General features: G+C 42.8%; 1 protein-coding gene across 2 annotated transcripts in view; it reads right to left on the bottom strand.

Moving 5' to 3' along the window:
- Positions 1 to 27,368, bottom strand: part of ADCK1 (aarF domain containing kinase 1) — a 74,989-nt gene that overhangs the window by 5,098 nt on the left and 42,523 nt on the right. For both annotated transcript variants that reach the window (XM_058829786.1, XM_058829785.1), the window contains 5 exons: positions 17,611 to 17,769; positions 13,974 to 14,132; positions 10,659 to 10,775; positions 1,584 to 1,733; positions 1,156 to 1,353 (listed from right to left, as the gene is read on the bottom strand). In XM_058829786.1, coding sequence (XP_058685769.1) covers positions 1,156 to 1,353; positions 1,584 to 1,733; positions 10,659 to 10,775; positions 13,974 to 14,132; positions 17,611 to 17,769 — 783 coding nt within the window. The remainder of the gene's footprint in view (positions 1 to 1,155; positions 1,354 to 1,583; positions 1,734 to 10,658; positions 10,776 to 13,973; positions 14,133 to 17,610; positions 17,770 to 27,368) is intronic.

The following is a 27,368-nucleotide window of genomic DNA, read 5'->3' as shown; positions in this document are numbered from 1 at the left end:
CTTCACAAGCGAGCGGGGAATAAATATTGCTCACTAAGATTTAACACTGGTCTTGTACTATTGGAGTCAGCACTGTGCCAATTTGCTCTGGCACCTCTGAATTTTTTTCTGGAGCTAGCAGCTCCAGAACTCACCAGATGAAGCACAGACTTCTAATGACTGTTACATAGTCATTATATTATTTCTGATGTGCAGAAAATTAACTCAGATAATTGGGAGGGGGTCCATTACCCAATGACCCACTCATTGCTATGGATAATGGCAAGCCAGTACAGCAAATTCTGCCACATCCATCAAGATGAAGGAACTTTTAGAAGATAATTTCATAGGGCAATATTATAACGCTCCTTAAATTAATTTCATCCTCTCTGCTACAGATGTGTGTAGATAAAAGCAAAGAACAGGATACAACACACTTATACTTACAGACACTTGTCCATTGGCTGAATCACATCATTTTATGTTCTTCTCTAGAAACAGCACAGTTGGCAGGGCTGCTAGTATTCGTAAGGTGGGGTATTGTGTATATCAGGTGTGCGAGGAGGTGTGAGAAGGATCCCAGCACGTGTGTGTATGGAAGGGTGGAAAATGTAAGCAGCAATTTCCTAGATTTGTAGTGATTGAGTTGACAGGATCTGCAGCTAAGCAACCTTGACTCCAAGTTAATAGGGTTTTTGATTGGAAGGTAATTTCAGGGGTTTTTAGGAGTTTATATCAGTGCTGATAGTCATTTACATGAATAGTGATAATGCATTATTCTTCTCATGTCTTCCCACTAAACCTTTATGTCTCCTGTACCTTATCCTAGCCTCCTTGATGGTTTCCTGCACAGCTGCATTCAACATTTTTTTAAGAAAAGGACAACCTACAAATGTTTCCCCAGCCTGAAAGAGTGAACACTTAAGTATTAAAATATTATACAAAATTCTAGCAGCCCATGACAAGTGAATCTGGGAAATTAAATTCAGCCACTATAAAACACATTGCAGAAGGAGTACAGGCTTTTTCCAGTTCAGCTATCAATGCAGAAATTGCTACAGAGCTGCCAGGGGTTGCCCAGCACTGCTGTACTATCAGTGGTGCAAGTGATTTCAACAAAGAAAGGTACTGAGGAGAAGCAAGGGCACACATTAGGGAAGGACACACATGACCTACCTCACTGGCAGAGACTGGTGACTGGTCAATGCCCCTGTTGACAGATTCCCAAGATCTGGCAGTCAGCATGCAGGCAAAGAGAGGATACAAATCCCCTGCCCCAAGTCGCCGGCTGTACTTCTGCACCCTCTTCATATCAGCCTTGATGAGGGCCTGCCAAAGCCGGCAGTAGTCCATACGGAATGACTCACTCAGCACCTGGGAAGGGAAACATGGTCCCCAGAAGCCCATAGAGGACAAGAAACAGGGGAAAAAGTCTTGCACCCCTCACCTGTGCCCTATCCTCCACTTCAGAGTCAAAATATATCATTGGAGGGTTATGGAAGTAATACGAAAAATGTATTCATATGTGCTTAGAGGGGCAAGGCTGCAGCCTGGTGCCCAAAGGCAGCTTCACAAGGCCCTGGAAGCCCCTCATACCTACATACCTGGTAGAGCCCATGATCCAGGAGGATAATGTGGGCCTTGCCAGAGGCTGGGCACTTCTTCACCAGCACATTGCCTGGGTGTGGGTCACAATGCACAAAGCCATTCACAAAAATCATTTCACTGTAGAGCTTTCCCAGGTTACGAGAGATCTGTGAGGAGACAAGAGATGGTCACACACTGCCACCCACAGTAGGGTGCCTGCCGGGGAGGGGAGTCAGCCTCTCTGTGACAACCCAGGAAGCAAGGGTCTGTACATGCTGATATCCCCATGCAGAGCTCCCACAGCTCCTCACATTGATGGAGGCACAGGGTGGCTGCTGGCATCTACCAGTAGCAGGATGGTCCAGGGCATTCAGGAAAGGATCCATGCAAGGATCACCATGAAGGTGGCTGTGGGATCACAGGATATTTAAAGACACTTGTCTAGCATAAAAAAGAGACAGTACCTTTGGGTAGGAATGGGGTTTCTGGTAATGAGGGGGAAGTGGGACAGCAGATAGTGGCAGACACGCATTCACAGGAAAGGCATGGAAATTTCTCCTGGGATGGGTGAGACTGCTTGGAAGAAGACTCAGGTTGCCATCCATGGATGGCAACAGGACATGGTGGAGAAGGGGTGGGGAGAGACTCAGCCAGTCCATCTGCCCACCAGAATGAACATGCGTTCCCTCTCCCCTCCCTCCATCACACTGTCGGCCACTTTCCCTCTTCCTTTCCTCACACCCATGCTAATCTGCTGTTCAATGTCTGTGAAGATGAAGAAGCACAGAAAAGCTGTTTAAAACATCCTGTCACTGCTGTGTCCCTCCATACTACTGCTCCTTATCACCAAGAGATGTTATTAATGTTAAAAACCTCCTAGGAGAAAGCAAACATCCCCAGGGCATGGGATCAACCCCCTGCCATGCAACAACACAGCAGCCTTGCCCTGCCATTCCACCAGCCCTCCCTGCCATCGCAGAGAGGCACAGTGCTCCACAGCAGAGTGCTGTACAAGCAATTAAAAGACAGCCATTATAAACTATTCCAAGCATATCTCCAGACACACTCTGTAAGCAGCAAACTGACAGCTGTCCCCATAAGCAGAGGTGGTAGAAGAGGTAACAGGGATAGTAATGAGAGCTCATCCTGCAGAAAACCAGACAGACAAGAAAGGGATTCCTTTACCCATCTCTGAAGTATAGCCACCTCTGAGAAGAGTATTCACTACGAATAGTGGCCAAGTAACTACAAATAAAGAGAAAGACCAAGAACCCTCCCTGCAGCACAACTACAGGGACAGCAGTAGAATCAGGCGAAACAATCCTCTCCCTCAAGTGGGACCTGGAACCACTGCTGAATCACATGAATGCTGGCTCGCCCCGTGATGAATCACCAACACGAACGGAACAGCACAGCCCTGTGATCTCCTGTAGTGCAGCTTCCCTAACGCCATGCAGGTGTTATTTTAAGTATTGACTGAGGGGAGTGATGTTTCCCTTCTGAATCACCAGCAGAGATCACCAGAGCCATGAAGTGACCCTTACAAGTCTCCTTGATCGGCAAGCTCTAAAATTAGACAGGACCGAAGTACCAGGTGCTGTGATCTCATATAAGAGCTGAGTAGCCTTTATTGACAGTCCAAGGACGTGCCAAATAGTCTGTTTTAAGCTCATCACAGCATTCACTCACAAAGCCTCCCAGGGACCAGGGACTCACTTTGCACACGCCAGGCTAACCACACTCGGCCCTTGCTGTCACAGCTGTTTGTCCTCCAAGGGCATGGAAAAGCACAGAATTATTGAAGACGAGGACTTGGGGACAATCTGGGGCCCAACATGATGCCTCATACCCGCTGAACACAAGTCCAGACAAGGGTTGGTAGTTCTACAAACCTATTGACTGGTCATAGCTGAAGAGGTTGTGCAATGCTGGTCTGACCCCATAACTGACCCTGCCTTAGAAGGAGATTTGATGAAAGCCCTCCTGAGGTTCCCTTCCAAACCCAAATATCCTAGGATCCTACAAAAACGCCTCTCACCAGGTTATCCATGCCACTCTCATTAACAGCATCTTATGATATGGCTGCAAGCTCCAGATGCAGAGAAGGTCCCTGATCCTAAGTCACTATCAGCAGAAAGGTGACTAAATAGACCTATGGTCATAGCCTCTTGCAACCTGTAATGCAACACAAAAGCAGCTTGAGATCCATCTTCCCACCCTCTCATGGAAACAAGCCCTGCTCAGACTCACAGGTTGGATCATGGGTAGAAGAGAATGTTCACTGCAAGATCCCCACCATCTCTCTCTTCCCTGCTGTACTTATATTTACCTATTCCCCAACATGCAACCTTGAGTATCTCCAGTATCTTCAACTAAACTTTATGACTTCTTTAAGACATATGAATGTATTATGTACTACTTCATTAGCATACAGAAGATATGTTACAGGGATTTATGATGCAAGCATATAAACAGTCTTTACTTTTGGAAAAAATTTACCATGGAGCTGTGATGCACACTAAAGTATTTTCACATAATTTTGTCTGTTGTCATACCTCTAAAATAGGATACAAAATAAATTAAGATAGAAAGTAACAATACTGTCAAATTCTAAACAAAATAGGAAGCTTTACACTCTAGGTCTTAAAGTGTAGTATATGAATAGCAACCTATCATTGTAATTCAGACAAAGGGAGTTCAGATTTCTTGAGAAAAAGTTTAGGAAAAAAACATGAAACCCTTATATACATTAATTCTTCTGTACTGTGCCTTGTCACTTCAGGCCCTTATTCCTTATTGAGAAGGCCACTGGATAAATAATACCTACAGAATTCACTCTGGAAGAAGACAGCTAAGTGAAATGAGAAAACAGACTTATGAAAATCTCTGCTCAGGAGAAGGGAGGAATTCAGCATGCATTTAGGCTATGTAAGACCTCAGGGTGAAGGTGCATCACAAATTAGAAATAAAGGTTGCAATGATTTACAGAAGCAAAAACCATAGTTAACATAAAGGCTTTTTGTTATGACACAGAGAGGTCATCAGTCCTTTCTCTGTTTATCATCCAACAAAACAAGGTCTTTATCATTACCAGTGTCCCTCAGCATTGTTCTGGTGCATACTGTAAAAAAAATAATCAGTCTTGGAATTCTGCAGTCACTTCTAGACACCTCATTAACTCAAGAGGTGCAGACTACACAGAGGGAGTTCAGAGAAAGCAAATAAATGAGCAGGATGCAGGAGGCATTTACTGGGGGAAAAAAAATTAAAAGAGCTGAAGACTCCAAAGTTGGCTAAGGAATGGCAGAGGAGGAAAGTCTACCAGTTAGGAGGTTTGAATAGCAAGGAAGTAGAAGCACCTGTAGTTCTGTATGTACTACAAGAAATAAAACCAGACAAAAGCGGGTGTAATTATGAATGGCATAATTTAGGGGTAACATATAAGAACAAAACCTACGCTGATCAGCAAGCAGAGCTTTGCTTGATATATCAGGATGACATCAGAGTCTGGGTCTGGCCAGAGACATGTCCCTGCCTATTGCCAGAAGGTGTGTTATTGCCTAAAAGAAGTTAAATTTCCCTGTCTGTGCTGTAGCAGAACATGATGACTACAGTCACCAAGTGAGCCTGTGGCCTTACCAATCAATGCAAATACCAACCTGCCATTGCCAAATTATGTGACATGACCACGACACCATGTCAGGCAAACCTCACATTTTCAGCCCAATGTTTTCATTTTGGAAAGAAACAGACTTGAGGAATAAACAGATTGCTGACACAATGGAGTGACAGATACAAGTATAACAGGTAAATATATAACAGGTTTATACAAGTATAAACAGGTCTATAAACTGGTCAAGTTCACCAGAAATATTTAAGACAAAGTATGACTTTGGCAGCTGTTCCAAAAATTTACTTTTAGGTGACCAGAATGTCTCCTATAAATCCCAGCCTAACTTTAATAAGTTCAGTTTAAATAATTTCCTTAGCTAGCACAATCCTAGAGTTTAACTAGTTCTGTTCCTCTCCAGTATTTACTATCCCAATGTGTCCACCAGTCCGATATGAAACAGCATAATAAACAGCAGAAATATGCCCCATTTTCTACAGGATGCTACCACTTTAGTCCTCAAGGCCAACAAGTGCTATTGCTACTCCAGTCCTCCTCTACAGTGTCAGACCTCTCAGCTTGGTGTCATCAACAATCTCCTTGATACAGTTGTGTTTGTGTTGAGGTCATCACTAATTTGTTAAATGAAATCTATTTGAAGAACAAATTCACAAAACTCCACTGTGGTAACCTCTCTCGACCACTGCCTCTATGAGTTTCTTACCTACTTTGCAATTTCCCTACTAATCCCCATGTTTTCTAGTTAATGGAGTCATGTGCAGTGTAACAAATATTTTAACAAGTACACCTAACTGCATTTCTGTCACCTAACTCAGAGGATCACAAGTAGTAGTGCAGGTACCAGCAGTGATATATTTCTTCTTGTATATATATGTACCCAGACACAATATGTTGCTGCCATCAGTTTTGAAAACCTAGACAACCTGTCACCCTTGCCCTTGTACACAACTAATCAACACACCTGCTGACAAAGCAATGTGACAGTAACAAAACTCTAGAAAGTTCATCACAACTGAGTATCTTTAAAAACACCAATACACAAGAGTTAGCAAGAAACCTCTCAGAAAAGAAACAATGCATGCAAATTTGAGCTCGTGAGTGTTCCTACAGTAAAAAGCACATACATCATGCTCATGGGTAGCATGATATAGTGCAATGTAACAAACCAGCCTGGATTATCTGGGGAAAGTCACTGATACTTTCCTAGACTTGTGAGCAAGCTGGAATGGTTCTGGCTCCATGCCTCTATCTGACATGAAGAAGAAAAGAACATTAAAAAATACTGTGTCATGGTCCTGTAGAGATGATCTCACTGCCTGCCCCTGATAAGTCCTAGATGAAACTGCCTGATAGGGCATCATCCCTTCCCATCCCACCTCAATCTGTGACTGTCTCTTTAGATCAGAAGCAGATACTAGTCTCTGGCCTTAATTTGGCTGTAATATTTGCCAATTATTTTAAGAGATGGCGACACTAACTTCTATTGATCTCATTAAAAGTAAAGGTCGTTGTGCAGCTCATTTCTCAGGGCTCAATATTACCTCCTCCAGCCAAAATAATAGCATTGATTTTGGAACCTTAATCGAAGGTTAATTGGATTGAAGACTGTATTGGGTTTTTGCTTGCTTTCATTGTTGTTATTACAGCCATTGTCTAAGGTTTTGCTTAATCCTGCTAGGGCACTTCTGCCCAATTAAACTGGTGTCAAATTAGCAAAGGGTGTGGGCAGAGAATAGCCACAATTTGAAGTCTTCTCTGTCTCTGCTCTGAAATAGCTCTTATTCACAGTAAGAGGGTGATCACACAAGAGATCTTATTTCACACTGTCCTCTATCATCCAGTTGTGAGGCTCAAAAGTGCTCTGTTGGGCAGTACTATTACTATGCAGTGATCTAGCATCACAGCAAGATGATATCTGAACACACCTGATGTCATTAAGATACAGGAATAGTTTTTAGGACTCCTGGAGTGCACTCCTAGTATGCCCTGTACTCTCTGTTGGGAACTCAGGAAATTATTTTCATGCTCAATGCTCCATCTTCCATGGCATGTAAGTGGAGGGAAATATTCTGACTCATCCACCCAGGGAACTGAGGGACTAACTCATCAAGTTTGCACAGATTCTCAAAAGGACACAGCTAGAGAAGACTAGTCATTACTTTTTTTTGTTTCTTGCATCTCTGTCAGACACAAAATGACCATGGGGATCATTTCCCTTGGCTTTAAATGCAATTGTACTTCCTTGATTTAATGTAAAGCATCTTGTTGAGACTTAAGCAATTGATTGACACTGATGCTCAATACCAACTTTCAGTAAGAAACAGGTCGGTGCCTAATTTAACTCTTTTATCAGGTGTCTGTGCCCAGTTCAAAAGCTGAAAATACTGGAAGTCACTATTTTTACTTATCAGTGCCTTCTGAATTTCACTAAGCTTCAGACAAGATGAAACGTAGGACAATCGCAAATGAACTTCTCCCCAGACTAACTCAGTAAGTGCAAAGAGCAAGAATAGCCATCTTCCCCAGAAACAGTGTTCTTCTCCACGCTCCGCTTCATCTAACACTTGAGTGTTATAAGCGCAAATACTTGAGACATGACAGGTTTACACTGCTGACAAAAGGATCCCACCCTGGGAAATCCCACTTAAATTTTAGCAGCTACACAGCTACAGCTCCTGACTCTTGGCAGAAGGGTAAATCCCACACTGAAAGAGTATTTCAAGTTGCAAAGCTGTCAGCTACAGGAAGGTACTGGGCTCTTTATCAAGCTAAGAGATACAGCTTCAGTGTAGACCCCATTTAGTAATAGAAAGAACCAAAAAGCCATAGTAGGATGGAGTAACAGATGGCAATAATTGCGCACAGTAGCTCATCTTAAGTACCTTAGTTGTTTGCTTTCAATTCTCCGCTGGACAAAACACTTTTCTGACTTCTGAATCAACCATGCCTCATGACCAGGCTCTTGGTGAGCTGAAGTACATGGCATTGTTTCTTTTCCTTGACTCAAATCCAAATCAGGCTGATCATAGGGACTCTTGGCTACCTGACCTGGCTGGTTAGTTTGAAGCAATACAGCACATGCCATGAGCACATCTGGAAGCTCCACAGGTCCTAGAGCCTGCTGATATAGCAGTCTCTGCAGAGACGGACAGAGAACTCACAAAGAAGGAATGGAGAATCCATGGGGCAGACCAAAGACAATGTTAAGATTTGTATACAAATAAGATCTCTCTAAATGAATCAGGTATAATCAGAATAGATGCAAAAGGAACATTTGTGTCATTTGGGATCTTTAAAAATCCATGCTCTAAGTAGTCTCACTGCCCTTCCTTTCCTTCTGGAAACTATGCTACAAACCCCTTGAGAGCCCCACAGTCTAATTTTTCTCTCTTCCCGGCTCTACCCACTTCTTCCAAATATACCTTCCCAACTAAGACTGCAAGCATTACTGTGTTTTAATACAGGAAAAGCCCAGTTTCCAGATGCCCCCCTTAGCCCTGCCCTGTTCTAGTCTTCCCTTAAAATTCCTGCTAGTTCATTCTTGGTAACTCCTCTCTCCATATTTCCCTTTCACTGTCAATATCCTAGCTGCATGTTCCTCCTCAACTACACTACAGTGTACAAGTACACTTGTACATGAATAAGTAACTGTTCCACAGGCAGATATTTCAATGTTTGCACTTGTCTTTAGAAATCAAAGCCTTCTCTGATTAAATGCCATTACAATCCAGCACTTGGACGGATCCAGAGAGATTAATGTGCTTTTGGGCAGCTTTAATGATAATCCTGCTACAGACGGTATTAAGTAAATGTCAGTAACCTGGTTTGAAGGGAGCTTTCACCTCAGGGATCCTTTCCATTTAGAGGAGAGAGGCTCAGCTTGCTTTTCAAGGCTGCATTGTCACAAAAAAGAAATCCTGCTCTGTGAAGACTGTTCTTCCTCCACCATAAAACAAAATGGAGGAAAATGATAGAGGGATTGATAAAATAAATATATTTGGGTGATGTGTAGGGAGCTAATGCATCTCTTGAAAGCCAAGGTTGCTGTCATATTATAAGCCAGGTCACAGTTTTGAAACCTGGGTTGCCACCCCTCCTCACGCTCCTTTCAGTGTCTGCCACCTTTTGCCTATCTCCCCACCATGCCATGCAGTCCTATACCCAGGGCAACAACAGCAACAGCCAATAATTAACCTAGGCAATATTTCTCCCCATCTGCTGCACCTTGCCGCAGGAGAAGCTTGGGGTGTGCACTGCCCCTACCTCATCTTACTGTGGCCATAATAACAAACCTCCTTTCCCATCATATGATTCTGACAGGCGCAGTATTTCCTCCTTTCTACATTGCTTTGTTGGCAATCAGTAAAAGTTAATCTTCAACTTCAGACGGTAGGGAGAGAAAAGGAAGAAAATTCAGTCCTACAACTGAGCTGAGTAGCATCCTCTGACAGATGTCTGCAATTCTCTGAAACTTACACATTGCAGTAGTAGAAGCCCATTGACAACGTTTCAAAAATTACTTCTTAGCTATTATTTAGAGACCAGCTCAGACTCAGGAAAGTATGGGACTTCACTGCTGCATGGAATGTATTGTGCCAAGTCATCATGAAACAACCTTCCCAAAGGCATGGATAAACAAAAAAATTAGCAGAATTTTTCACTCTATATTGCTCCTATCACAAGCAAAAGCCTCTGCAAGTTAGAAAAATTGAAATTAGCCGTTTCTCTATAACTTTGCTATCTCCACCAGTCTGAGAAAATGCAAAGAAAATCCCAGGGAGCTACACTATGCTAATGACCTCAATCTCAAAACGGATCTGCTGTCTGAGATCTAGGAAGAAGCCCACCTCAACATCTGAATGTACATATTGCTCAAGAGCCCTTCTATTAATGCATCAAAACAAGCCCTTCTCAAGGGGCTTGAGACTGCCTCAAGACTTGAGGAATATTCACTCTTCTATCTGAGTGTGTGGGCTAGATTTCACCTCTGCCTATAGCGGAAGTATGGGATAAACTCTCTCAAAGAAACAACTCTCTCACTTTGGACCAGTTGACTTGTCCAGATGAATGGAGCTGACCATGTTTTGCTACAGACAGAACTTTTCAAATCTCTCTTAATAGCTAAGTCCATGAGATAAAAATAATCAGAAACTGAAGTTGTTCCTTTAGGGTAACAGGAAATTCCATCTTGGAACAAACCGTGGGTGTCTTTAATGTAAGAGCATGGTCATCTTTCACTATGTCTCACTGAAGATCTCCCTAGCTCTGCAGCCTACAGGAGAGTGTTCCTCCAAAGGAATTATCTACTTTTTCAAAGAGCACGAGAACAGAGATCTCTCAGACTGACTGCTCTGTGTGTGCTTATTCTTCTACCCTGTCCCATCCTTGTCCTGTCAGCCTCCATTTTGCATCAAGGTCAAAATCAGCTTTACACCAAATTCAGAGATGGCTGAGAAACTACCTCATTGACATTGATGCCATTCCTCTCCATATAGGCCCTGTCATTCACTTGTCCCCCTTCCATAAACTCCATGAGAAGGACACGCCTTGTTGAGAGATCCCAGTAGATCTTGGGGACCTGAAACAGAAACACGTGGGTTAGGTCAGGCAACATCTTGGGAAAGGAAGGAGAATATATCACACAAATCCCAGAAAAGAAGTAAAAATGAAAGCAGCTGAAGCGAGGACTTGGCGTTTTTGATGAGCACAAGGGAGGTAATTCCATCTATCAGCCCCTTCCGCAGGACAGCATCAATGTAGACAAGGATAATACACCAATTCAACTACAGTAGGATCTGATCTCATGTAACATTTCTGACCACGCTCTACAGGATTCTGAACACCTCCCATTCCCAGTGATGTCTGAGATACCTTTCTTACCTGCTCTGCAGCTCCTCTAGCTGGGCTGTTTAGTATCTATTGCAAGTTTCTGAATCATCCACTCAGCTCCTTTAGACAGGAACTGCATCTTGTTTGCTACACACAAACAAGCAGCTTTAAAAATTACAAGCCATCATCATAAACTGTATCTCCACAGTGCCCCTTGGAACATGAATGCCTTTGAGCTGATAAACCCTGCATACTTAAGGCCATCTGCAATTGAATTGGGAGAAAAATCAAGTGTCACAAATAAGGGACTTGTTTGGGAAGACCCTTATCTATCTTATTGCCAGCAACACAGAAGTGAGTGTAAAATGTCAAAGCACTTTTCATTCAAGCTGTGGTAGATCAAGCTGAGTGAGGTACCAGAGAAGAGGTCTGGTGTCATCCAAGGAGTCAGTGACGAAAGTGTCTCTCAGGATGGCTCCCCATTTTTTAGCCTCTCTCTCCAGACAAATTTCTCCCATGCTGAAGTCCCTATTGTCAAGAGCCATTTTGCTGAATTGAAATTGAAATTGCCTTTTGAAATTCCTCATGTTACTGTGCTGACCAAACCCCCAGTCTGCCCTAATCTGCTTTTGCACATGGGTGAAGCCACATATGTACATTTTAGCAAAGACATAAGAGAGCTCTGCCCACTCTCATTACTGTGCCCCAGTACAGAGATGATAATTTTGGATCATGCAAATAATAAGCCAGCTGTGCAGTCCCCTCTCCTCACCCCCTGATTCAACCATGGACTCAGGACCAGCACCTTGAGGCAGGACAGGAAGAAGTAAGAGGTGTTGTCCATCAACTGACCAAAACCAGGGGATGACCAGCCATACCCTGTAGCTCATCATAGCTCCTGAACAAGCAGCATTTGTTGCTTTTAACTACTGACAATACCCTAGTCTCTTAGAAACTATCTGCTTCCCTCCTATTCATGTCCTAGAGAGACCACTTCTACTTCGCCATGTGTGTGCCACCTTACATCAAAGGTTCCTCTGCTGAGCAATTTCAATGTCCCTCAGTCCCACCATTCAACACTCCTGGTATACTTTGCATGTGAACCTTGCTTAGACTTTGATGCCATAGACCTGCTATGAACAAGGGGGATTCAGACACTCACAGCCTTCCCAGCTTATCTGGATGCCCATTCTTTGCAGTTAGATTGGTGAGAAAGCCTGCTAACTCCAAAACTAACAGCTCCCCATCCCATCTAGCTCACTGATCCCTTGTATCACTTCCAATGACATCATTCTTGTCTCAAGATTTACACGGGCAAGTCAGTGGGCTTGTAAAGTGCTATTCATGCTATTGGAGATGCCTCTCTCAATCACAGCCAAATTCTTCAGTGATTTTTTTAATTACTCACAGATGTTTGGCTCTAATGCTTGTGTGTGGAAATAATTTATCTCTCGCTTTAAAAGCTCAAACAGGTTCACAGCACAAAATCTACTTCTCAGCTTTCTAGCGTGTTTAGGAAAATTTATGATACAGGAGCCCAATTCTTCTGTTGCTTTTAGGTGATGAACACATCTCTGAATTGGCAGGTCAGACAGAAGGATCCATTATTTGGCCATCTCAAGTAATTTGTTATTGTTACACTTATTGATACCATGATAACTCCTTAGCCCAGCAAGGAGGTGTTTGGCCACCTCCATGGGAATTTACTTCACAGTATGCTACTTACAGCTGCAACAGATACACTCTCTAAGGTGCATCACTTCTGATAAGCACCCACTCAACAAATCCATTGGCCTCTGGCCTTCCATGTGGTGGCTTTTAGCTATCTGTGTCTATGGGAAGGCCACTGCTGCCACTGGGCTCCAAAAGGACTGCTCCAAAGCTGGCGTTAGGCAATATGGAATTACAGCCCTTACGTGGAAGAAGCAAGGAAAAATGGATTTATCAGCCTGTAAAGCCTAACAAAAACTCACCTTATTTCAGACCGCTGTCACTCCTATTTTGGGATTGCTGCATAAACAGGAGGTGGCAAGCTCATTTAGAAGTGTGTATACAAGAAGGTCCACAGCAGGGTGTGATTTTTGCTGCCTTTCTGTATGTGCCATGAGCACAGTCATATCAGTGACTGCAACCATGGCACTATGTGTGTTTCCAGAAAGCACACACTGGAGGCTTGTGTCTCTTGTACCTCAGCAAAAGATTTCTGAACGTGTGACTTTGAAGATGTGAGCATATGTCCAAGAATGAGATGTGTACGTGTCTGGTTGTATTTCAGACATTTATCAGTGACATAAGGGTGTGGCAGGGAAGGTGGGATAAAAGTATCAGAGGGGAAGACCAAACATGGGTACAATTTGATTTCTGTATGAAGGTAACATGAATTAGCCACAGATGTGTATGAAGGGTAAATGTCCAATTCTAGAGTGGGAATGTGCTTTTTTGCAGTAGGAAGGACTCATGTGGATATGCTTCTTCCTGAGATACAAGGTGTCCGCAATACTACTTGACATCACCAGTTTCAATCTAGCTCTTCTGTTCTGTGTCCATTTCTTACCCTCAGCTGAGACTCAGCCCAAGGAAAGGTACCATCAAATTCAGGTTGAGCAAAGGATGGCAAATCCATAGTCTCTGAACAAGTTCAGAAAGAAACTGAAAATGAAATTCAGAAAGAAAACTTGGGAAAATGAGTAGCAGGCTCCAAAGACAACTGGTCCCAAGCCACCACTCCTGACCCAATAGAGTGCATTCAGTAGGAAACAGACAAGAATAAGGCATGTCTCAGAGAATTTTCTGGTCTGTATCAGGAGAGCAGTCTAGGATGAACAACACAGAGGGGCTGAACTCCATTCTCCCTCCATGGCTCCTCCATTTGGTGAATGAGGGGCATAAGACATAGTAAAGGAGACTATTCATGCACATATATAGACAGAAATATGTGTTTCCTCACCTTCAGGAAGTCAAAGTTTTTGAGCATATGAGCAACCTTCTCAGCATTTCTGCCTTCATTGAGGAAATCCAGCTCTAAGGGCAGATTCTTCTTAGCTTCTTCCACCAGCCACATGAACTCAAAATCTGGAAAAATCTGCTTCACAACCAAGAGGAGAACCTGAAAACAAGCAAACAGACAATTAGTTGCATGCTGGCTCCAAAGTCACACAGCTACACACAGTGATGTTTTGATAGGATCATTTCATGAAACTTCCAGATTAAAAAAAACACTGCTTTTAGAGTTCCTGCAGTATCACAATAAAACACAGTATCATGCCTTGGTCATGTAAGACAAATTCTGGCCTGTACTTCCACAGAGGAAGGCACACCTAGGAGTTAAATGATGGCACACACATCAAAAAGAGGCCAGCTGGCTGCTGCCTAGACAAGAACAAAGCTCTGGAGAAGAGACCACATGACCAGATCTCACCAAGGGTGTTGCCCTGGAGCAATCAGCTTCTGAGTCCTGTAATTCTACAAGTCACTCTTTGGCTTCATTTGAACAGATCTCAGATAATGTAGATGAGGAAGATCTAAAGTAGGACTTGTCACCTCTTTATTACTTCTCCCACTGCTGAGCAGAGAAAATCCTCTGGGCAGTTCAAAAAACACAGTGGAGTTTGGATACAATTAGTAGGCTACACATCTTTAAATAACACTTCTGGTGGAGGTCAGAGGGCAAGTTGCTCTTCAGCATCAAGCAAAGCCATCCTCACAAGGCTGAAGTATTTTCCAAATATCATATATCCACCCCATGGAATGCTCTTCTTCTTAAAGGGATTAGATATTCAGTGACACAGCATCTTGAAAATCTCACCCAAAAACATTTGATTGAAGCAACATTTAAGGGTGAATGAATCAACATTACACAATTGGATGGCATAATCAAAGCTGCACAGCAGCCAAGTATGCTTTCTGTTCAAACAAAGGGACAGTTTCTCCACCTTAAGTAAAAAATTTGTTTAGCTGTTTTTAACTGAGTCATAAAACAAGTAAAAAACCATAAAAATGGCACTTTGCTGTCTTCATTTCACCTGTTCTGCACATTTATCTGGAAACAGAAACAGGCCTTTAAGCGTGTGCTATTGCACAGTTTCCCTTTCTTGATCGCCACCACAGACGTGGGAACTCCTGCACTGCAGGAGGAACATTTAAAGTACACACAGGAAGCTGCCATCATTGAAATGTATGACAAAAATAAATTTATGAACCATCACTGCTCCTGTTCAGTTGTGTGACAACATTTGTTCACCCCGTCTCAACTTCTCTTATCTAAATGTCAGTTGCAAACTCAATGTTCCTTTAAAAATGTAATCACCAGGTTCCAGACACTACTGAATTGTACTTTTTACTGCTACATCTAGAGGCATAAATCCTTTCAAATTTATGTCACCCAAATGAAATGTAACCAGCGATCTTCATGAACACGAACATAAACTTCAGTGGATCTCCAAGATTATTTCATTGGTGCCTGACATGACAAAATTAATGCATTTTTTTCACTTTCTTCAAATGCTTTTTTCAAAAAATTTGCCAACTTGACTATCAGCAGGGACATCCTAACAAGTATTTCGCCTACCCCTTTTCTGACATATGGTCTTGAAATAATTATTGATATATAGAGAGCAGTGAGGTATCTCTCTCTTGGTTTGTCAGATGCTGTACTGATTTTTAAAGAGTCAGCAATTGATGCTATGAAATCTCAATTGAATTTATGAATTTTCCTTTTCTTGTTCAGATTCTTTCCCATCAGTCTCTAAATGAGACCATCTCCATCAATATTTAAATTAACCTCTTTACCTAGCTTCAATGTCTGTCTGATTCTTAAAGGACCAGAACATTAGCACGTGACCTAGCTTTCTATGCAGTCTACACAACAACAGTCCCACACAAGGATATGATGATACAAGTAAGCCAAGACTCCACAAGAGAGACCTTTTAAAAAGAAAACCACATGTGTCATATTCTGAGCTATTTTCCTAATACCTATTTATATACAACATGTGGATGGTAAACCAGACTGTCTGTACAAGAAAGACAGTACTAAACTACCAAAAGAAAATAAATTGGTTTAGCTTCAAGTTTCCCAAAAGGAATAGTTTAAAGCCAGAAAAGACAGGAATCATTCTAAAATAATTTGTTTAAATGTCTCTTACCAGTATAATCAGCAATCACAGAAACATGGTGTGAGGAGATATGTTTCGGTGATATTCACTATTAGAAGGGCAAATGTCTCCAGGTAAACACAGGTTTGGGTCATTCACACAGAATCCTCTTATTGCCCTGATCCCATACTCTTTCATTACCTGCTCATCCTTAATCCTTGACTGCTCTTTTTCTGCCACCTTGTTTTGGGAGGGAGTGAAGGATGTCATAAGCCGCCTGAGAAGTGCTGTGCATGTGATGACTCACAGGAGCAAATTCATTGGGCAGATCACTGCAGTGAGTCCTGGAGAAGATCTGAATCAAATTCAAATCTATAGCTGGACCCAAAGCCAGTTCAAACAATTCTGTGTTTTCAAACCAGCACTGAAACGGACAGATCCTATCTTACTGGGACATCTCTTTGGAACCCAAAAATTTCTTTCACTATGAGTTCAAATTAAATATTCAGCTGCAAACTAATGTGCCCCATCTGGAACCAGCTGTGCTGCTACGCAGACTAGCCAGGACTGCTCAAAGCAGGGTATTTTAACTGCCTAGAGAAGCTTTAGTTATGTGGTACTCTGAGAGGTTGCTGGCAGAACTTCTGATTTCTGATCTTCTTCACAGTGATGGAGAAGTGTTACTGCATGAGCAATACCCTCCAAACACTGATCAGAACTCCTCAGCTTCACTTCTTTAGTACCATGGACCTACCCATCTGCCAATTAATGTGCACTTACTGTATATACCGACATATATATATATATGCTTTATTAGGAGAGCAAAAAGCTTTAGTGTTACCACTTACAGACCTAATCCTTCCCATCTTCTCCAGCTCAGCCCTGTGTCCATTTCCTGTTCTATACACATTGAAACATTTTGCTAGGTGAATTCCTCATTTGTGTATTTGCCCCTGTTGGGTGAACCTCTCTGTATTTTAGTGGTTTTGTTTCTACCATGAATCAGTTCAGCATTACAGAGCTGATCAAGAAACAAAACTGAATCATAGCAACTTCATCCACTGTTGAATCCACAATAGAATTTAATCAAAAAGTAAACATGCTAATCATGGACTGTGATTTTCCTTGGCCACACAACCCTGACTACATGAGAACTGAAACCAGTTAAGGGGCACACAGGCTGTAAAGAGACTTGAGGACTCTATTTCTTAAATCTTATATGGACTTACTATGATGTCATTTATCTTTACCTGTCTTCTCCTTCTGCCCTCCTTCCCTCTTACCCTTTTGTTCAGTCTCCGTCCACACAATCACCAGCACTGCAATCCTCACCAATTTTCTGTATTAACCCTGCAAGACAGCATTGATCTCTGTGGAGGTTTCAAAGCCACAGATTGGTGTTGTTATACCTGCTTACACCATGGGTGAATGTGGTCCTTATACGTTTCAATGGCAATTGTTCTGTAAGTTGAAGTCAACCGGTAGTTTTACCTCCATGAGCAAAATATCCTTGGAGCTCTGAGCTTGGACCTTGGGGTGCTGGATTTTCACTGCCACCGTTCTCCCATCCTGCAGCACTGCTTTGTGTACCTGGGCTAGTGATGCTGCTCCCAGGGGAGTGTCCTCAAAACTCATAAAGAGCTCTTTTATCTGCCGAGAGAAGAGAAAGAGACATCAGCTTGGGGTAACAGAGGCTGTTTTCAGGAAAGCCCTGCCCACAGGCCAGAGAGTTCCTGTGCCAAAGCTGGACAGACTCAGCCCTTTCATCCTTCTTCTGTCCCCTCCCTTAGCCTTGTCACTGTTTGGCTTCTGAGTGAAGCCTGCCAAATGCGCAAGTGCCCTGGAGATACTCTGCTCATGGAAACCTGTGACAGAGTCCCAGCAGCATGTTTTATCTTGGACTTGTAGTGGCCAGGCAGTATGAGAGAGACTTCTTTGGGCTGTCCTGAAAATGTTTTGGAATGATTATGGTCAGCATCCTGGGTGCAGAAGCCAACAGCTGTTCCTTTGCATGTATTTCTTTTGCAGATATTTAATACCACCCACCACAACCCCTGAAACCTGGCAGTGTGTATTCCTGTGCATCACAGCAGCAGCAGCTAGCTTACTTGGTGAAAGCCAGCACATGACTGGGAGCAGTGGTTAAGAGCAGCATTCAGGGCAGGGGGACAAAAATTGTTGTTTCAACCTCAACAGCTTGACCTGTTTAATGTGATGGACTTTGTCACACCTTCTGTAAAAGTAACCAGTGCTCTCAACTGAGAAAAAGTGCCAATCAGAGACAGAAAAGCACTTGGTGAGCAGGAGAGGAAATTATTAGAAGCTCTGGCTGAGAAATCCAGGACTAGACTACAAGGAAAGTTGTAGATTTAAAAGATTTACCAGAAGCAGGTCCAGGAAACAAAATCCAAGGTAGACATGGGTGAGGCAATGGGAGAGAGCAGAGGCATCTGCCCTGCATAACACAGCACCCTGCTAGAGACCCTCTTGTCAGCACTAGACAGCACAGGCTCTGCAAACACTACAACCATAGCAGTGCAATTTCAGCCTAGCTGACGAGCCAGGCCCCTCCACACAGTCAGTCAGCTCACAGGAAGGGCCAGCACAGATATGTGGCTTCAGGCATAGTTCATGTAATGCTAGTTGAGGATTTCTGTCCTGCTCTGTAGAGCAAGGTGAACATAAGCTCTGAGGTTTCCAGAAGTCAGCAAAGGGAACCTGTCCTACACTTCTCAACGGCTCAACTGATTTCAAGTGAGCAGTTGAGAAGCCTGTAATTTATGCAGTAACAAAAAAGAAAGAATATCAGTGCATTTTTATAACCTGCTCTTTAAAAGGTAATTAAAGATGGGAGCTGCAGCAACCTAGCAATTAAATATGAATAAAGACCTTCTAAGCAAAGTCTTCATGCAAAGCCTTAAACGAATACTCTTCTGCTGAGAAGGAAGAAAAATACTACAAGGAGCAGCCTGTTCCCTCCTGCAGCTGCCAAGGAATGAGCCCCCTCCCACACCACCTTACCCCTTCTCTCGCAGCTCCTTCCACAGAAAACTACTGCTAGCAACAAACTGGAGCATTTGCAGTAATTAGATACCAACACAGACTCAGCTGCCTCCAGTAATTCACTAGGAAGGTGCATTTTATTTATTTAATTAATTCTCTTTGGTCCTGGCGACAAAATCAATTAAGTAAAACAACTGCATTTAAAACCAAATAGTTATGTGGTTTTTAATTACAGCAGGTCCATAATTCAAACCTATTGACATTTGTGTCTCAAGAGAAAATGTGTTCAAGACACAGGGACTTTTACCTTTATGTGAAGTGTATGTATTGCCTGAAGAGAGGATCTGTTAAGGGTAAAGATTTAAGGTAGCCAAAGGCCTGTTGGGCTGTAAGATTCCACAAGGAAGAAAAAAATGCAAAGAAAGAACTTGCCACATGAGGTCAAGCTGGGGCTTTCTTCAATTCTCTCACTAACCTACATCCTTGTATCAGAGGGATGTACCTTTTTACGAAGTGGTTACCACTCGTATTGTCAACAAGATGGGTAATATCCTCCAAAGGTTAAAACACAGACCTGGGAGTTCACTGGCTTGAATCCAATAAGGTAGATTTATAGTAAGATCATATATAAATTGGATAAAATTCCATCTGCTCTGGATTTCAAAACCTCTTAATTGCCTACACTGTCAATCCAGCCATATTCACCAGTACTGAATGCACGCAGGGGAAAGAAAAGATGCACGTGTTCCCTCTGGCAGGAATAATACATACCTCATTATCATGTGACTAAGTTTTCTAAAGAAACATAATTGAAGAAAGCTGCATCTAGGAGTTATTTGGGATAGAAGAGTTTAATTTTAAAACTTGCTACTTAGGACATGGAAGTCAGGTTAACAGTGATGTCCAGTAGAGCCAACCCAGTGGCCCTCCCACAATTCCAGGGCAAATTTGTGCATGTTCACAGGCTGCAGACAAGGACAGCAAGGCGAGGGATTGCAACAGGGCTACAGAATTGATGGATACCCCAGGGGAAGAAGGGCAGAGCATACACAGGGGGAGGGAGCAGATCACAGCTGAGCCATTATGTGAGCAGGTGTGAGACTAAGATAAAGCAGAAGCACAATTATGGCAGGGCTCCAGGACCCCCCACTTAGCAAATGACCCTCATTCATTATGGAATTGTCTTTTCTCAGCTCACTGGAGGTAGCTAACGCCTCTGCTGCAGGCTGTGTGTCCCAGACAGGCAAAAGCGAGCAAGAGGCAGTATGATACAGAAGCAGAGAAGAGGTGAGCCTGATTACCACACTGCCTGCCAGGGAGTGGGGTCTTTCCCATGGAAGGTGGCTGCACCCATTTCATGCAAGTAGGGAATTCTTGGAACAGGCTGCAGACCCTTACTGCTCACAAGCACCCTTAAAAAAACCTGTCATTTCCAGGATGGATAATTAGCAAACAAAGGTCTGGGAGACTCTTGAAGTCCACCTGGCTTAAGGAACTCTCAAGTTTTTTCCAGGCTACAGCTGGTCTCAAATGGCCTCATCAAACTCACTGTTACCATCTGTAATCCTGGAAGGAGATGAAACAAGCATAGTTTCCTGACAGGTTTATTAAAGGTTTAAAAGGAACTTCAGGGCTTCTCTTTTAAAGGAATAGGACAGCCAGCTGCAGGTTTGCAGCCATACAGGTGAGTGGTGTCCCTGCACACAACGGTTTTCCCTCGCTCCTTCTGCACAGGTCCCCATCATGCATGTGCTGCACCAGCAAATGAATGTGTACTGTACTTCATTTGCTGGAAACACAGCCCTTACTGTTTAATTCTAAAGAATGAAGCTCATTTAATTTTAAATACGCAAAATATGCATGATTGTTGGTATTAGTATTCATACCTCAAGGAACTGATATAAAAGTTCTAACAGGATCTATCTACTTACACATTTATTAGTATGTATTCATGCTGAGGTTGCAGCTAGAGACCACATTAAGCCCAGAGGGCCATGGTATGAGGTGCACAGTCACCACGTGCCCTGCACAAACTCATGCTTTCTAGGAGTTCCCAGATGTCAGCTACAGGCTTCCTCACATGCTCAAGTGCTTTCCCAAAGCACAGCTGTTCTTCCCAAGGTCTGCAGCACATACTACCTGATGCCATAATGCTGGGCATCAGGATGCCTCAGTATTTTTTGTGAATCCTATCCTTAAACACTTAGGAAGATACTGGAAATCAATTGGATTTAAACTCCCAAATCCTGAGTCCTTTCTGAAAGTATTACCTTACATGACCTGCCTAGCATGTTCTGAGAAGTCTGACAGAGCTGGGATTTAACTCAGATATCCCAAGTTCCAGCCGGATATCTTAATCTCTAACCCATAAAAGTTAAATGTGCATGTCTTGCTAGCTAATTTCTTTTGAAATATATTGCCTCTTAATCCCAACCTTTTTATATCCATGTGCTGCAGCAAATGATGGCATATTACTGCCTCGTTTCAACTTGTCCACTTCACAGAGAGGTATGCTCTCTTCCCTCTCCAGAACGGCTGCTAGCACAGTACTCTGGAGCAGAAGCCTAAGTCATGGAGCCCTTCTCCAGCCCAACACTATATAGTATCTTATACATGAGATGAGGTGGCTCTGCTCTGCCACTGTGATGAATGTTGCCCATGTGTCAGCAGTTTGTTCAAGACAGATTTAGGGAGCATTGAGATGCAGGATCACTAACAACAGAAGGCATTCTTAACTTCTGGAATTCACTTTACCAAAACTAGCATGCTATTGCTCTCAGAAATCTGAATGACCTTCCTGGTTTAAGGAATGTGAACCACATCCTAGGCTGGTCATCTTTTCAACAAGATACACATAACAGCCTATGCTGCTAAGGTCTCACTGATCCCTCCAAGTCTGCAAAACCAGAGTTCTAGGTGTGAGAAAAATATTACCTTGGTATAGAGTAATATACTTCCCAGACAGCAAGTGAGGGTTTTTTTCCATTGTCCCAGCCTTTCTATCCCCTTTACGAAAACAAAATGTCACAGTGTTGCTCTAAGAATTATTAAGACAGCAAAAACTGAAAGATTAGATTTATCGCAGTAGACAGTGGATTATGAAGAATAATTCATCAAACGTCAGAACAAAAAGCCCACAATTTATAGGCAGCTTTGTTGAGTCAGTGAAATCTGATTGGACTTCTCCCCACCTAATGAATGCCAAGCTTAATTGATGGTTTCTAAATTCATCTGTCAAGAACATGTATTTATTAATTCGGTATTTTTAATAATATTGTAGATGTATACAGAATAGTGGTTTTGTTTTCAATGGATTCGCTGCTGTTCATATTACATTTACACTTACGTGCACATATATAAAGAGGTATTTGCTGCATCCAAATGAATGTAGGTAAAGGTATGTGTGTGTTCTCATGCACTGAAACAACTACCTGTGGCTTATTACAGAAAACCCCTGCATCTTTCAGTGCACTGGATGGAAAAGTAAGATGGTTCTTTTCAGGGGGAGATATGCAATAAGGTGCCTGCCTAGAGTTTGGGAGAGCTGAGGTCTAACATTGTTTCTCCTTGATATCCCATATGATGCTGGGCCACTCCATGTCACAGCGCTCATGCTGTGATGAGCAGAATTAGGGCTGTCAATACAGCTAGAAATCTGCCCTTGCCTAATTTATAAGGACAAAGTTTTTAGCTTTGATTTTAAAAACCTATCTTTATAATACATATACAACAGTTACTTCACACAGCCACAAATATGTCATGTGCCAATGGTACACATTTGCTCCTGGCATGCCAGTCACCACTAACTTCATTAATCACTGCTAATGTTCCACAAAAATAGCTCAAAATCAGTGCTGTCCATCAACCATCAGCATTTCTTCTAGAAAAAGGGCTGTCACTCAGGTGGGGTGTGAAGTTCACTTTTTCCTGTTTTTTCTCCCTACTACCACTTTGGACCTCTGCAGCCCTCTACCTGCTAAAACCCTGAGAACCTTCTCTGGGATCCTGCCAACAGCATTGCTCAGTTAGTGTTTAGTGTTAGAGAAAATGAACTCTGCTAAGGGAAAAGTCATTGATCCCCCTCAGCCAAAGACCAATGTTTGTTCACTCATTCGTTGTCTGATACCCAGGATCCTGGTTACTTCCTGTTCTGCTCACCTGTGATCCTTTTTCTGTAGTGTCTTTTGGCTAGACAAGCAGTTGAAAAGCTTACATGAAGCCACTCTTAATATTCATCATATCCATCCACTGAGCTGTGCAGCAATAGTATCAGTCTACTTTACTTGCTATAGTACCTTTAATTACTACAGAGCTATACCTTGAGGAGAAACACCTTTATTCCATCCCTGATGACTCCTGCATAATAGTCTGTGCTCAGACACACTCATGTTAGCTTCATTTATTTTCCTGAGTAAGTCAGATCCTTAAGACAAGGCAGAACTGTCTGAGACTATTACTCATCCCAGATCGAAACCTGGATCTCAGTGGTGACAGCTACAACAGGCAGTAAGAGCAATGAGCAGACAGAGCAGATGTATGTCTCCTGAGGCCCTGAGTGTGTGAGGTGGACCTCATATCCATGGCTCCCACAAAGAAAAAACATTCAGCCTAACAAAAGCAAGGATTGTCATAGCCAGACTGGAACATAACTGGCTCAGGAACATCCTCCTGACTGGCACAAGGAGATAAATGTTTTTCACCAATTAAGTTACTGGATGTCCCACTACCTTCCAGAGACACAGGATTAACATATTAGCTCAGTACCCAGAGATGCTTTCAACAGCTGGGAGTTCTACAGGTTTTCCAATAGCATTTCACCACAGCCTCTTCCGTGTTTAGCTTCATCTGGCTGTTCTTTGTCCAGGTGCTGGTTTCACAAAGCACTCTGATAGCAGAGAAACTGCACAATAAACTTCTGATGTAAGGCAGATATCAAGATAAATTGTAAGAAAGCAGAGTCCAGATATCATCTGCAGGGCTAGCACAACATCTTTGGTAGCAGAAGCATATAGATGACACCAGAGAGAGGAAATAGCAAAGCTGGGATGTCTCCAAACAAGTTTCTCATCCATCCACGTGTGTGTGAACATTATTCCTGGACAAAGTGTTCTATACAGGTAGTTTTCCCCCACGTCTATAATCTCATACACAGAATTACATTCCAAGAAATTATATTTCTCAGAAATGTCCATTACCAAGGGAAAGGTTTTGCTGTTGGAAGCTACATCATAATTTTAAGCTGCAAGTCCAGTTCACTTCCTTGTGGAGAAGATGGAAGGTAGAAGAACTTTTCATGACTGAATCAACTATTTCCTCAGAATCCTCAAGTGATAACAAAGGGATTAACAGTCCATCTAACACTGACATGAACATTGAGAAAATGCTTATTTTCTGTCTCTACATGCAGTTAATTAGCACAATGACCTGTGGCCTGTTCAGCATCCCACTTCTTTCCATCTCAGAATATAACATCTTGTGCACCTAGTCATCTTCCTGATACCCTAAACCATTTCTGCATCCCAGCCTGTCTGTGACTGGACTCCAACAGCAGTGAGTGCTTCCTTATCCTAATGGTCAAGCAAGAGTCCACCAACTGTTGTTGACTTATGCTTGTGTGGAAAGGGAAGATGTAAAACTACAGTCTCTCTATGTGCACAGTAAACAATGTCACTGTGCACTCTATTTTGCATGACATAAGTATCTTATAGCCTATGCAAAATCCAGAGACCAAAGCAAAGTAAAGCCAAGGTGTGTATGTACATATATAATCCTGTTTGCTTTCCATTCCATCATTCTGAAAAAGAAAATAGTGATTTGTGAGCTACTTATCCACTCCAACAGTGCAGGATATGGGGCAGATGCTTCCCTGCTCTTCCCCTGAACATACAAATGCTCCGTTTAATTTCTCTTTTATCTTTCTCCCAGTTGATCAATGTTCACTAAATCCACTCTTTTCTCTCTGACTTTTTGGGGAAATACTACTTCCTCTGCATCTCTCCTGTCTGTGAGGATGGAGCCATGCTTCTCAGTTGTTCAGACAGACTAGAATCACAGTCTTTCAAGAGCACACAACAACTCCACTCCCAGCCACCTTTTGTATTTTAATTGAAAGCATTCTTTCTCTTTCCTCCCCCTGCTAACAAAGGAGGGTCTCATTTCCAACACCAGTGCATAGTGGAAGCACAGCAGAGGACAACTCTTTGCTGCATCCTATCTACCCAAAGGGATTCCTATTCCATGGCTGAAGTAGAGCATGGTCCCTTTCTATTAAGGCTTTCTGTGTTTTGTGCAGCTCTTCAGCTCCCAAGCAACAGAGCTGAAAGTGCTAACATAGCAGGAACATCCCAGTAGCCTCCTAAGGAAGGGAAGAGTCCCCTCAGCCTTCTGCTCTTTTAATGGCTCTCTTAGTATATCTGAGCAGCTGGCTTATCCCTTGCCCAGCTTTCTGGAGATGTTACACAAAGCTCTGCTCACAACCTCTACCCCCACCACTGCATCTGGGTAATAGCTCACATAAAATTCCCACTTCCTTTCTGCTGATAGTTCTGGCTCTGTACTCTACATCAGCCTACTTCTAGCCAAACTACCATTTCAGACTGTTTCTCAGTCATCTTTCACACAGTCACATCTCTGCTCACATTCAACAAAGCTAAAGTACAGTTCCTAATCTTCTCAAAAAAAAGTCAAACCATACCTTCTATCTTCTTTCCTAACACAACAGAGAATGTCACCAACTTTCTGTCAAGCAGGCCTGCAGCCTTGACCTTGTCATCAACATTGACTTCGAGGTCTGACTGATAACAGACATCAGGTGCTAATGCTCACAAATGACAGATGAAAACAAGCCAATTGTCCCCCATCCCCTCAAAGTTCCCATTTCTCTTGAGCCACACATATAGAAAAATATGTGGAGGTCCCCAACACACAGAACCCCTTGACTGAATTCCTAAAGACATTCCCAAATGATGCATCACCCTTACAGATGCCAGCAGCCTGGTACAAAGACAGAACATTTGTAAAGAATCATCAAATCATAGAACAGCTCTGGTTGGAAGTGACGTCAAAAGATGGTCTGGTTTAACTTCTCATGGGAAAGGAAGCCTAAAAGAGATTGTAACATCTTGAAAATCTCCAGTGATGAGGTCTCTACTACATCCCTAGGGAAGTTGTTCCCATGACTGGTAGTTCTCAATGTAAAAAAATTCTTCTTCAGGATGAAGCCTCACTTGAAATGCCAGAGAGATGGGGCCAGTTGGCACATAAGCAAGAAGGTTAGATTTAAGAAAACACCCAGAAGCAAATGAACTTCCAAGACCATTTTGACTCCAGATATAAACACATCCCTGCCATACACTGGCTGAAACCTATGTAGGAAAGGGTCAAGGAGCCACAACAAACAAGCTCCATGTTAGTCACAGCCAGGCAGAGGGAGGCTCAGAGAGGACTGCAGAGATGCCCCAAGGGCCTTGTCAGCAGTAAGCCTGCACAACAGCAGCAGTCCTGTGAGAAATAACCAGCTGCCAGTGCCTGAGGATATATGGGGACCTTCAGGAACACACATCACCTGTGCCTCATCTCAAAATGCCTCAGATTCAGCTTTGAAAGCCTGGGGGCTTCAAGCAGTGTATAAGACAAGGCAGGGGAGTTGGGGGGTGGGGTGGGGGGGGCGGTGTGGAATGTGTATGGGCAGTTTAATGTGACTATACAGAGTGTGATGAGGGGATGTTTGGAAGAGGTCAGGTACAAGGATTTGGTCAGGAACTGAAGCTGTGCCAAGGCTTGAGCACAGTTAAAAAGGAAGCACAGAGCAGGGCATTTGTGTACACAGCTTGTATGGGGAATGGTAGGTAAAATCCATCCACATAGAGGCAAATGAAGAAAAGGATCAGGACAGTGTTTGTGTCAAAGGTGTTCAAAGAGGAGGTTGCAGGGTGCAGGGTTCCTGCAGTGTGTGCAAGACAGTACTACATTTTGTTTTATATAGTATCATAGAATGGTTTGGGTTGGAAGAGACCTTAAAGATCACCTGGTTCAAACCTCCCTGCCATGGGCAGGGACACCTTCTACTAAACCAGGTTGTTCAAAGCCCCATCCAGCATGGCTTTAAACACTTCTAGGAATGGGGCAGACACAATTTCTCTAGGCAGTCTGTTCCAGCACCTCACCACCTTCACAGAAAAGAATTTTTTCCTAATGTCTAACCTAAACCTACTATCTTTCAGTTTGAAGTCATTCCCCCTTGTCCT

Source organism: Poecile atricapillus, chromosome 1 (assembly GCF_030490865.1).
Source record: "Poecile atricapillus isolate bPoeAtr1 chromosome 1, bPoeAtr1.hap1, whole genome shotgun sequence".
In the NCBI taxonomy this organism is placed as follows: Eukaryota; Metazoa; Chordata; class Aves; order Passeriformes; family Paridae; genus Poecile; species Poecile atricapillus.
Note: the sequence above shows the minus strand (reverse complement) of the source record. Positions and strands in the feature narration are given on the sequence as shown.